Source organism: Papaver somniferum, chromosome 7, assembly GCF_003573695.1.
Source record: "Papaver somniferum cultivar HN1 chromosome 7, ASM357369v1, whole genome shotgun sequence".
Taxonomy (NCBI): Eukaryota; Viridiplantae; Streptophyta; class Magnoliopsida; order Ranunculales; family Papaveraceae; genus Papaver; species Papaver somniferum.
This window is the reverse complement of record NC_039364.1, coordinates 102,006,088-102,018,923: the sequence shown is the minus strand read 5'-3', so window position 1 is coordinate 102,018,923 and position 12,836 is coordinate 102,006,088. Positions and strand designations below refer to the sequence as shown.

Below are 12,836 nucleotides of genomic sequence, written 5' to 3'. Positions count from 1 at the left end.
CGAGGAGGATGGTTCCGGTGCTATACTCCCACCGAAGAATATCTCAGCTGCTCAGGTACGCAGATTCTAGCTGCGCTTCTTTTTTAGAACTTCCATCAGACGGGAAAAATAATTCTTTTTGTGGTGTTGGTTTCAGGTATTGAAGAAGAAAAAGATTAGGCCGAAGCAGTCTTCTACTACGGTGATGGGCGAGGTTGAGCCCAAGAAGAAGTTACTAGTCCAGTGAACGAAGAGTTTGCTGAGGACGAGATTACAGATGGGGAGGAACGTACTGGTACCTCCCCTATCAATGTCGAAGAAGAGGTCTTCGCTGGTCACGCTGGTGATGAAGGAAGGAACAAAGTTGTGGTGGCTGATGACGTTGTCATCGGGGATGTTTCCGTCCCTGCTGGTGATGTCGCGGATACCCTTCCCACTTCTCAAGAATTTTCTTTTGATCGGATGTATTCCACGGGGGAGTTCTTTGACGAAGCCCTCGATTTTCCCGAGGACTTCTCTTTACTTTCCCCCAATGATGATTGGGATGTTCTTGGTGGTGATGGTAATGGGGATGCTACTGTAGAAGATGTTGGTGCGGAGGAGCCTGCTGTGCATGTAGGCGCGGAGGAGCATGCTGAGGGGGTCGAGTCAGAGAAGGAAAATCTGTCGTTGACGCGCCTGCCGATAGTCTTCCCCAGTCGCCGACGTCTGAGGGTGAGGACGCCATCATGGATTGGTTTAAGGAAAAGAATCTTCTGTTTGTCTCTCATCCCGCTCCTGTGTTGCTGGGGAAAAGGAATCAACCGCGTATACCCGTCGCATGATGGAGATGTCTTCAAGGCGCAGGTGTCTGAAGCCTGGGGAAAAAGGTTGACTGTTCCCGAAGCTACCCTCGTGCCGGAGCCTCCTACTTCCGTTGCCGATATGATGGCCATCGCCGACGGGTATCAATATGGCTTTCCGCAGCAGCGTGTGCTGGAGGTAAATTTTCGTACATACTTCTACGTGACGATCAGACGCTTCGGTGAAATAATGTTTTGTCATCTTGATGTGTAGATGATGAGGAGCGAGCATTGTAACCACGTGCTGTATCAGTTCTTCAAAGCGAAATCTCTGAAGCTCGAGGCTAAGCTTCGTCACGAGAAAAGGAATTATCTGCGGCTGAGGTGGAAATAGAAGAGCTGAAGAAAAGCCTTAAGGAGAAAGAAAAGCTGGGTGAAGCAGAGGCTGATCTTCGTTCAGAACTTGTTGCAGTGCGCGCTGAGTTAGAGCAAACTCGTAGCCAAGTTTCCACTTTCACAGGTTTGGTTCTTTTCCCTCGCCGTATGTCGTCATTCTTTTATCTCTTAGTTGTTCTGTCTGAGTCTCCCCCCCTATCTCCAGTGGGTGGCGTCCCCGAGCTGATATGGCTTCGAAACGAAAGAGTTCTCGCAAAAATCTCGTATTAGAGATTTGGTTGAGAAAATTAAGAGTGAAGCTAAGAAATGGGATGCTCGGGCTGAGGTATGGCGCGCGCGGCATGTTCAGATGGTCGACATGCAAAATCTGTACAACCATGATCGTGCTTTATTTAATGGCACACTGCTGTGGACCCGTGATAATCTGCGGGAAGCCCGTGAGCGCACTTCCTTGTTGGAATCTAGGATTCAGCGTTGGAAGAAGAATTACAGACGGCTCGATCCATTCCTCTTTCAGGGGTCCAGGATAATATGCTCTGTCTTGCCAGAGAAAGAGATGCTCGTGCTGAAGTCTACGCTCTCAGCAATGCTCTTTCCGCGTCTCGTGCCGACGTAGCTCGTCATGCTGAGTCTGAGAGGAATCTCGAAGTGTGCATGTACAGACTCAGCAAAGGGGTCTCAGAGATAAATAAAGAGGTCGACCACCTTCGTCATATGGACTCGATGAAGCAGGTAGAATTAGATGCCTGTCAATTTACTCTCACCAACCTTCAACTAGACTATAAGAAATTATCCGCGGAATATGATCATCTTGATGAAGCGCGAGATGCGGTTGTTAATGAGTATGAAGAGGCTTCGGCTTGTGTCGAAGGTATAATCCCATTTCATCGAGTGTGACCTTGTTTTTTTCTACGCTAACTCCGTGGTGTTGTCTTTTTCAGAGCTCGAGGGACGCCTTCGCGTCACAAATGAAAAACTTGAAAAGGCTCAATCTTCCTTAGCGCAGCAGGAAGAACAGACCAATCACTTCAAGAATTTAGCAGCAACCCGCGAGGAGGCCGTTGGTGCTGCTTCTAGAGAAGTGAATCGGCTATCTTCGTTATTATCCCAAGCCCAACAGCGGACAACAGTTATTAAACACAAGGCTCGTTGTCAATTGGCTGAGGAGACGAACAAGATGCTGGAGAGGATAGAACTTGGCCTAAGGAATGAACATGGTCTCGTGAAGAACTATCCTCGTCGTCCCGTTCCTTCTGCCTTGCCCAGCTCCTCGGGCCCCTCTTCTGGTGGGAGCGTCCCATCAAGTCTTCGGAATAATCCTGCCGATGGGGCCGCCACTTAGGTAGAGATCGCAGACGTTTTGTAGGATCCGCGGCATCATTATACTTTTTGTAATCATGTAACAAGGATATTTTTTGCTGATGATCCTGTAAAAGGAATATTTTTGATTGTGTATCCTTGACTTTGGCCTTTCACTTCTTGTAATCACCCTTTATGAAATGAATCCTCTTCTTGATATACCTACAATGTTGTTTTTTTTATTTTAAGTATTTGTGAAAAATCAAAACAAAAGTTTTTAAGTGTTTTTGAGTGCGATACTGAAGGAAGGTACCTTCGTGATCGTCTTGAGACCTGTCACCCCGCTGGCGAATCCTGGGCCAGAGGATTCCCAGACGGTGGGGGCCGGGGAACGTTCTAGGATATGGGATTAAAATATTTACGCACCCATTCCGTCGACCCGTTGCCTTAAGATTGGTTGGGTATCTCTTTCTGCTGGGTGCCTTCCCCCTGGTCCTACACTTATGGACACTGATGGGGGAGCCCTGAGAGATTGTAGATTAACTACTTTCCCCAATATTGTAGGTAGATTCCACTGACTTGATAATTTGAAAGCTTGTTTGATTGATAAGTTGAGGTCTGCAATTCCTCTTCCAGAGATAGAAACATGTGGAGCGGTCAGGCTCCCTTCTTCTTCTGGTACACTCCAAGCAGATTCAAATCTGCGTTGCTTCTATGGGAAGTATGGTTTGAGCCATTTAGCATTCCAAGGATGCCGGAGGACCTCGCCTTTTAGATTACGAAGGTAGTAGGAACCGTTACCCGCATCGTGGATCATAAAAGGTCCTCCCCATGTAGGTGCTAACTTTCCCCATTTCTTTTCTTGCTGATACCGTGGGATTGTTCTCAACACATACTGTCCCTCTACAAAATTCCGTAGCTTTACCTTTTTGTTGTACTCCCTTGCTAGTCTTCGTTGATAATTTTCCATCTTTTGCAATGCTACTTCCCTTCTTCCTTCCAAGTCGTCCAACCTTTCTAACATCATATCTGTTGTGAGGTTTTTCTCCCAAGCTTCGGTCTTCGTGGTTGGCATGAGGATTTCCGTAGGTATGACTGCTTCAGCTCCATAAGTTAGAAGAAACGGGGATTCCCCGGTAGCGGATCTTCGTGTTGTCCTGTATGCCCATAAGACATTGTGCAGTTGTTCGCACCATCTTCCCTTATGCTCGTCTAATTGTTTTTTGAGTATAAGGGCGAGGGTCTTGTTGGTAGCTTCCGCTTGTCCGTTGCTTTGAGGGTATATGGGGGTGGACTTGTTCTTTCTTATTTTGAAGGTCGAAGAGCATGTCTATATTTTTCCCTGTAATTGCTTGCCGTTATCAGATACAATTTCAGCAGGTATACCAAATCTGCAAATGATGTTCTGGAATATGAAAGTGAACACATCCGCGTCTCTGATCCTGGCCAAGGCCTTAGCCTCCACCCATTTACTGAAGTAGTCCGTGGCTACTATCAAAAATCGTCTCTTCCCTGATCCTTCGATGAAAGGCCCGACGATGTCTACGCCCCATTTTGCAAATGGCCACGGGCTATCGACAGAGTTTAACATTGTTGCCGGCGCGTGGATTTTTTTCGAAGCGCTGACATTCTTCACATCGTCGGGACATCCTCGCGCATCTTGTATCATGTCGGCCAGTAATATCCTTGCGTTTTTGCTTCAGCTAGTGATCTCATGCCGCTATGATTCCCCGCGTCACCATAATGGATATCATTTAGAATTCGATGCCCCTCTTTCCGGGACAAGCAGCGTAGTAATGGTCCAAGGAAGGATTTCTATACAGGACCCCCTCCCGAAGATCATATCTTCCCACTTTGGAGAGCATCTTCCTAGCTTGTTTCCGATCCGCAGGTAAGCTTCCTTTTTCGAGAAAGGCATGTATTGTCACCCTCCAGTCATCTTCGTTGCTGAAGTCTTCGTCTTGATTTGCTCTTGACAGGATGTCTCTTCATCAAAGTCATTATGGATGTCTTCTCCTACCTGGTCTTCGATATTTTCTTCCATCACATCTTGATTGGTAGCGAAGGAGAATTGAGATGCAATCGAAGGCTCGTATACCCTTGCTATTTTAATACCTTCGGCATTTTTATCCCTCAGCATGGATGATATATGCTAGGGCATCCGCGTGCCTGAGGTCCCTTCTGCATAAGTGCCGGAACTTAATGTTCGGGATTTGTGATGCCAATGTTTGGACCAAGGCCATGTAAGCTGAAAGAGTGTCATCGTACACATTATACTCGAGCCCATTTGCCGTATGACAAGCTGCGAATCACTTGTCAGCCTTACATCGGTTACCCCCATCTCTATTATTATACGTAGGGCATGTACGACAGCTTCGTATTCAACAATGTTTGGTATGCTCTTTGAATTCCAATCTAAGTGCCTGTATAATCCTTTCTCCAGTTGGGGTGATAATGACAATACCTATTCCTGCTCCTTCCTTATTTTTAGATCCGTCGACAAAGACTTCCCATTGTCTATGACTCGCAGGTTCGAGGATATCCATTGGATCCTTGATTTCTTCCTCGGCTTCTGGTATTCCCTTAATCTCTTCGTCGTTGTCAGGGGGAGGTCTGCTAAGAAATCTGCCAGACTTGGGACTTCTGAGAATGTTGAATTTCATGAATGATGTTGAATTGGTCCAGATGGGTGTTCCATTTGGCTATTCGGCCCACTTTTCCCGTGCTTTTGAGGACTGCTTCCAATGGTGCTTTGCATGGTACCCTGACGAGGTGAGTTAGGAAGTAGGTTCTCAGTTTTTGGGTAGCCCATACCAGTGCGAGGATGAGTTGTTCAATCTTAGTATAATTTCTTTCCGCGGAATTGAGTGTCTTGCTGACGTAATAGATAGGCTGTTCTACCTTTGTATTGGTTTGACTAATACCGCGCTGACTGCGTCCTCCGTTGCTGCTATGTACAGTGCCAAAACTTCATCAGGGTCTGGCTTCTGCAGGATCGGGATTGAAGCTAGATGTTCTTTGATTTTTTGGAATGCTTCCTCGCATTAGCGGTCCATTCGAACCTGCTCCCTTTTTTAAGAATATTGAAGAAATGTTTGCATTTGTCCGAAGACCGTGCAATAAATCTGCCCAACGCTGCTATGGACCCATTGAGCTTCTGCACTTCCTTCAGATTCTTTGGGACGGCATCTCTACTATGGCTTGAATCTTAGCTGGGTCTACCTCGATGCCCCTTTTCGTCACCAGATACCCGAGGAACTTCCCCGAGGTGACACCGAAAGTACATTTCTCCGGATTCACTTTCATGTGATGCTGTCTCATTGCTTCGAAGATATTCCTCAGGTCCTGGTGGTGATTTTTACGCAGCTTGCTTTTGACGAGCATGTCGTCCACGTAGACTTCTAGGGTTCCTCCAATCCATGGCTTGAAGATAGCATCGACCATCCTTTGGTATGTTGCCCCTGCGTTTCGGAGCCCGAAAGGCATTCTGGTATAGCAATAAAGGCCATGTGGGGTATAGAACGCTGTGTGTGGCTGATCTTCTTCTGCCAGGGCTACTTGGTTGTAACCAGAATATCCGTCCATGAATGACAGCTCTTCGTACCCTTCAACTGCTTCAACCAGTTGATCTATGCTCGGCAGGGGATAGCTGTCCTTTGGACATGCCTTGTTGAGATTAGTAAAGTCGATGCATATTCTAACCCCTCCATTTTTCTTAGGAACAATGACCATGTTGGAGATCCAGGTAGGGTACTTGACTTCCTTGATAAATCCTGCATCTAGTAGCTTCCGAAGTTCTGTTTCTACCGCCTCATGATATTCTGGAGCCACTTTTCGTATTTTCTGCCTGAACGGGGGTGCCCGGTTTGATGCGTAGTTCATGTTGGATTACTTTTGGGTCAATCCCCGGCATATCTCCTAACTTCCAGGCGAACACATCCGCATATTCCTTAAGTAATTTGGTTAAGGAATGTTCTCTTCCTTCGTCCATGATGGTCCCAATTTTGACCATCTTCGGGTCTTCTTCCGTTCCTATGTTGATTTCCTTTACGGGTTCTACTGGTGAACACAGGCTTCGGGTTTCCGAGGACTGGGGCGCTCTTTAATTGCTATTTAGCGTGTTTCTGCTTCGCTGGTTGTTGAGGTACTTGTTTCCGAGCCTTGGACATTACCATCTTTCGTCAAGCCTTTTCCTGTAGTTTCCTTAAGGAATAGGTCTACCTTTCTCTTTCGCGGTTTCTTGATTTCTTACTCTTCGGATTTTTCGCTGCTCTTCTTGCTCATTGTTGATATGATCCTGAGTGGCCTGGCATCTCGCGTAGCGATTCGATCTCCCTTGATCTCCATTATTCCCTCAGGTGTTGGAAATCTGAGGTATGGTGGTATGTTGCCGCAACTCCTTTGAGCTTGTGTACCCATTTCGTCCAATAATGGCGTTGTAGGGGGAAGGGGTGTCCACCACACTGAATCGGGTATCCAGTTTCATGGGCCCTGCGTTAACCTGTAACACGATGTCTCCCAAGGGCTTCGTGGCTGCTCCATTGAATCCGTAGATGGTGTGATAAGAGGTCATCAACTGTTCATCATGGAGCTTCATCCGTTTGAATGCATCATAGAATAGGACATTTACAGAGCTTCCCCCGTCTATGAGGATCTTTTTGAGGTTACATCCAGCTACTGGTAATGTTAGGACCAAGGGATCGTTATGGTCTTCCATATCTTCTTCGATATCCTCGGCATCGAAGATGATAGGAGATTCCATCCATTCTTCGTGTTCGTCCACCGCTATCCCATCGACCTTAATATAACTCGCAGCGGTCTTCGAATTGCTTCCGTAACCTTTTTCCAATCTGCGCTGTGAGTGAGGGTCCTGTGGCTTCGGAACACGAGATGGTGTTGATTGTTCGGTTTTCTTCCGGAAGTTGGACTGGTTTGGTTCGTTTGGATCTGTCCTCGGTAACCTCCTTTCGTATGTAATGTTTGAGCTCTCCCGCATCAATTAATTTTTGGATCATTATTTTAAGGTTCTTGCATTTTTTTTTTCGGTCTGGTGTCCGTTGAAACAGTGATACTCACAGTAATCTTTAGACTTCTCGGATCTCGGGGCTGCTTTCCCTTAGACCATGGCCACTCTAAGTTTTCCCTCCCTTTGATTTCGTAGGATACGAGCATAGCTAGCGTTGAGTTTCGTGTAAACTTGATCTTCGAATTTTCGGTCGCCTGTACTTCGTTCATCCCTCCGTTCCTTCCTATCTTCGTGAGGTCTCTCATCTGAGCAACCCCTTTTGGCCCCATTGGTTTGTTCCGCTGAATTGGTGCGGTGAGACCTCTGCGGATATGCCCTCGGGTTTTCCCGTTGAATTTCTTCAAGTCGAGCGTGCTTCTCGATAATTATTCGGAGATCTCCTTCTGTCTTGGGCACGCTCCCGTGAATTTCAACAAATAGGGGACTCATTCGGTCTAAGCCCCATTTATAGCAGTTGATGCTTACCACTGGGTCCACGCTCCCTATGGCTTGGCAGATCTTATGCCATCTGTTTGTGTACTCCCTCGTGGTTTCCTTGTAGCCAATTGCTAGTGAAAAGAGCTTATCCATCCCGGTGTTTACAGTCTTGTTGTACATGTATGTTCTTAAGAATTTCTCTGCGAGTTGGTCATATGAGTGGATGGAGTTTGGTGGAAGATTATCAAACCATGATAACGCCGATCCCTTCAAGCTTGACGGGAAGTATCTACAGAGTACGGCGTCGTTCTGACCCCATCTAGCTAAGACACGGTTGTAGTACCGAACATGTGCAGCAGGGTCGCTGGATCCATCATAGCATTCGAACGTCGGGACAGGGCACTTCAGTGGAATAGGGGTGTTGGCCAAGCGATGCGTTAGGGGCGTGGAGTTAGCTTCTCTCATGACCTCCTCTAACCTTCCCCCACCTTGTTTATTTTTTAATTGCCTGATCTCTGCCATCATCTCATCTCGTAGTTCCTCCATTGCGCGTTGGTGCTCTAAATTCTTCAGCTCATCACCGTCTGACTCTCCATCGACATAATCCGGGTCGGATACGCTACGTCTCCTTGTCACGTCTTCATTAGCCGCTAGGACGACTCTACAGTCTTGGTTTGGTTCTGGTGCTTTGGAGCTTGCTTCATCAAGTTGTTGGCTGGTCTTCATGCTTAGAGCAATCCGCTCCTTTAAATCTTGATTTTCTCTGGCCAACAGAGCTACAGCTTCTGCATAAACCTGCTGGTTCTTCCTCAGTTCCTCAAGCTCAGCCATTAGTCGGTGTGATTGGTTGGACCCCTGATTGGGAGTCCCAGCGCGTGCCGCTACAGTCGTGGTGCCGCCCTCCTCCATGGTATGTACTAAAGGTGGCAGGGGTTCAGCTTCGGTTGCTGGTGTTTCCAAATTGGAGTGAGCGCCCCTCTGTGGTGCCAGAGCCGCCGGCACGGTTTGATTCTGATTATTTGTTTGCGGCATTCCAAAGGTTAGCAGGTGCGCGGGTTGGAATGTTCCGGATTCATCCACCCTTTCTCTTGGTTGATTAAGTTGACTCATGGCGAAGGTATTGCTAGCCTCTGCAGCCTTCGGAACTACCGCAGCCTCCCCGTATTTTATCGTTGCTGCTCTGAGAGCCGCCGCTGCAACTGAATTAGCGTTCATGGGTGAAGTGATTTCTGCAGTATCTTGCCTTCGATTGGTCACTTTAGCTTTATCTCCTTTCTGCTTGCTTCGGGTGATGATCGGGGTTGTCCTGGGCGTTTCTTTTGACAAAGCTTTGGATTTTCCTGCTTCCTGCGTCTTTTCCATCACGTGCCCTTTTGTTGATACTGAAATCTCGCGTGAACTTGCCTTCTTTACTCACAACACGTTCTCTCTGCATAAGTTATTTCAGACAACAGAAACGGGAATATCCGCGTGAAGCGGGTTAGTTGGCGAAATACAATTTTTCAAGAGGGAATTAATACCCGCAGGTTATAAACTACGGGTTAGAGTTTTATTAAAAGCGATCCTTAGTATAAAAACTACGAAAATTGTAAATCCGATGGATTAGAACAATAACCCGCTTAGAACAATAACTCTTATCGAAGACCAAAGGTGGGTTTTTTGAACATAATACAGTTGACGAATGATCTATACGGTCCGAGCTGATAAAATCAGAGCAATCATATGCCAAATCAAAATGAAATCACAGGACAAGATAAATCTTTTACCGGGACGAATTCCCTGTTTCTAGCGCCAAATTGTGAGCACACGAACCACGTGCGAGGACCGTGCGTGTCCGAACGCTCACAATCAATCTTTAACATCTAAGGAGATTATGATGAAGGTACCCTGGTGTTGATTCATTGGCTCAAAACCTTCGGGTTTATCATGGCCTCCTCCAACCACTCCAGGCGTGGCGTTTGTACATGGGATATGAGTATTAAGGAAAACAAAACACATAAGCAAACACGTGCGGAGCTAAATGAATGTAAAGTGCTGAAATGTAAATAAGACCAAGGTTTACGTGGTTCAGCACTAAGGCCTACATCCACGGGATTTGTTGTTCTACTATGTTCTTCACGGTTACACGAATAGTTGAATGATTTTTGGGGTTTACATGTTTCCCTCCTCTCAGGGATTAACTTACCTTTGCTCTTTCTCTCTCTCTCTTTCCTTCCCTTCCTGATGTTTTCCCTCCCCCTTCCTCTTGGTGGAGATTGGGTATTTATAAGGTTAGAACGTGGGACCCATCTCTGAAGACCGTTGGAACCTTATCTTCTTGTGTCCTTGCGTCCATCGCGCGGAGGTCTGCGTTTCCCCATTGATCCCGCAGAGGCATCCTCGCTCGTTCCACAGGTTGGTCGACACGTACACTGCTCGGAGTGTTTAATGTGGGTAGTTGAGGGGTCTGCTCGTGTCAGACAAGTGTCTTCTGCCCCTGTCAGTCCGTGTCAGCTAACTTTCTCTCCATCGTTGATCTTGGCTTCTCTTTTGGGGATGAGATAAAGTAACTCCTCGGGGTTTATTCGGTGTTTCGTGACCCATCATGTTTCGATGTTTTTGGCCTGCATGCTTTCCACGTGCCTCTTTATATACACGTGTCTGATAATAAGATATATGTGTACACAGGGCTACTTCGGGTACAGGTGGGCTCGGGAGGATACAGGCAGGCCGAATATTTTCGGGTATTATTTACACCCCTATGTCAATCTAGGGGTTTAATTTAGTCCATAGGACTTAGCCTAATCTTCACAGCTTGGCATCCGCGAAAGAAGATAAAATGGGTAGATTGAATCACAGATAAAGCGCCAAATACTATTACTCAACAGCGAAATCTGGCTTTGCGCTTGGAGCGCAGAGCAGCCAGAGCTAGTCCCACCTTTATAGTGACGTGGGGTTATAACCTGGTTTTTATGAATTTTTTGTTTAGTAATCCAGTGGGTTTAGGACGGGGAGAAAGAAAAATCATGCTTTAAATGGGAAGGACCTACTACCACAGAAAACAAACACAACGGCTAAAGTTTTTGAATAACCACGAGGTCCACGACAAGGCTCTTAAGCAAGAGCCGTTCGGATTAATGGGCTACGAAGATATGTTAATATAGTGGGAGGGACGGAATGTTCCCTTATAGATTAGTCCTCGTTGAGACGAACACATCCTTTATTAGGTCCCCACCATCAAGTTATTCTTATATTTTAATCCCATGCTCCCCAGGAAAATCCACTAAACTATTTTGCAAAATCTGTAAATTACCGTTGCAATAATTTCAAATTGACCCTACTGAGATTTCACTTTTAGTCACTGTCAAATATCTCCTCTGTACTCCATATCTGATGTATTCTTAATCCAACGGCTCATGTATTCAATGATTTAAAAACTGCTTAAGGAAACAAAAGAAACTCATGGGATGTCAAATCTGATTTGAATGGTCGACAAAGTTTTCTGTATGGGTCAGTAAATTACTTGAGGGAACAGGGAGGCATGATTTGACAGATATCATCAACTCCATTATAGTAGCAATACTAAAATATCATTGGAGCCGGGCAGTAGACAGTAATTGAGCGTATGTTTGGGCCAGGGGCATTATGGTACTGTATTAGAACAGAGAAGAAAAAGGAACCGTTCCAAAAAGTACAAAAAGTTGGGGGGAATGAAATAAATAAATAAGATAATCTCCTTCTAATGAAACAATAAGTTAGCGAGGGATTTGAAAGAAAATGACTGAAGATTTACTTTTGCCATTTTAGTTTAAACTAACAAAGTCCAGGGAGTTCTGAATAATTACAAAAACCACACACCAGATCCATTTCCATTCAACAGTATCATTATCAAAAAAATGAAACCACTTGAAAGTATCTTTCCTTACAAACTCCCTAATATTTTCCTATTTTTCACTTTTAAGACCCTAATTAGAATTTTCTGTCTTTCCCCACCCTTCCAGTGGAGGAATTTTGGGTTACATGAAAAGTTCAGACTGCAACAATGTATAGTAATTAGCAGTTTCATCCTCAAATTCCCACAAGCCTGAATCATAACCACCCAAATTGAACAATCCAACCTCACCATAATTACTCCTAACTTCATCATCTTCAAACTCAAAATCTAATCCCATTTGAGGAATACCAAGTTCATCATCAGAAGCTTCTAGAAGGTGTCTAATAACCCTTTCTTTATCTTCTTCATCTTCATTAGAAGAAGCAGACGATGAAGATGACAAATCCTCAAAAGTATCTTTGTTTGAGTCATTATCAGAAAGTGGAGTTGTAGCAGTAGAACTTTCTTTAGTAGGCAAGCCATCAGATGTAGATATTTCTTGTTGAAGACTAGTTATCAATGAAGAAATGTCTTCAACAAGTTCTTCTTCTTCTTCTTCACCTTCAGTCTCAAGAATTGAAAGTATCTGGCTATACGAAGGAGAACATGTTGATGAAGAAGATTCAGAAGTTTTCTGTCTCTTCATTTCTTCTACTTCTTGATTTTGAGTTTCTTCTCTTGACCTCTTTGGTGCATTAGTGATGGTTGTTTCTGCCATTAGAAATATTTAGCAAAAGAAAGCAAACAGAGGAAGCCTTAGACTTTTCAAGGAAGATTAAAGAGCAAAGAAGGGTTTGATGAAAGAGAATAAGGAGGGAATGGGATTATATATAGTGGGTGGAAGATATGAAGTACCGGTCAAAACCAAAGTGGAAGAGGAGAGAATTATTAAATGAAGAAAGAGAGAGAGGGCGTGAGAGAGAGAGGTGCCGAACAAAAGAAGGAAATTGAAGGAAAAGGTTAAAAAATGGAGAGAGAGAGATACAGAGAGCAAATTAAAGAAAAGGTTAAAATTAAAGACGTGGTGCCACACCCAAAGTGCTCTCTACAAGTGGCTTTTTTTTTGTTTCATATCACGGTTTTC

The 12,836-nt window shown here is 45.2% G+C and overlaps 1 protein-coding gene across 1 annotated transcript; it reads right to left on the bottom strand.

The window, feature by feature from the left end:
- Nucleotides 1-11,894: 11,894 nt before the first annotated feature.
- On the bottom strand, nucleotides 11,895-12,470 carry LOC113295006. Its single transcript, XM_026543369.1, has 2 exons — nucleotides 12,436-12,470; nucleotides 11,895-12,342 (listed from the first exon to the last, which is right to left on the bottom strand). The coding sequence occupies exons 1-2, from the start codon at nucleotides 12,468-12,470 to the stop codon at nucleotides 11,895-11,897; spliced, it is 483 nt and encodes a 160-aa protein (XP_026399154.1).
- Nucleotides 12,471-12,836: the final 366 nt, after the last annotated feature.

Coding starts and splice junctions, on each gene's coding strand:
- LOC113295006 (XM_026543369.1), bottom strand. CDS start 12,470: ATGGCAGAAACAACCATCACTAATGCACCAAAGAG. Junction 12,343..12,435: donor ATCACTAATGCACCAAAGAG/GTCAAGAGAAGA, acceptor TCCTTCGTATAG/CCAGATACTTTCAATTCTTG.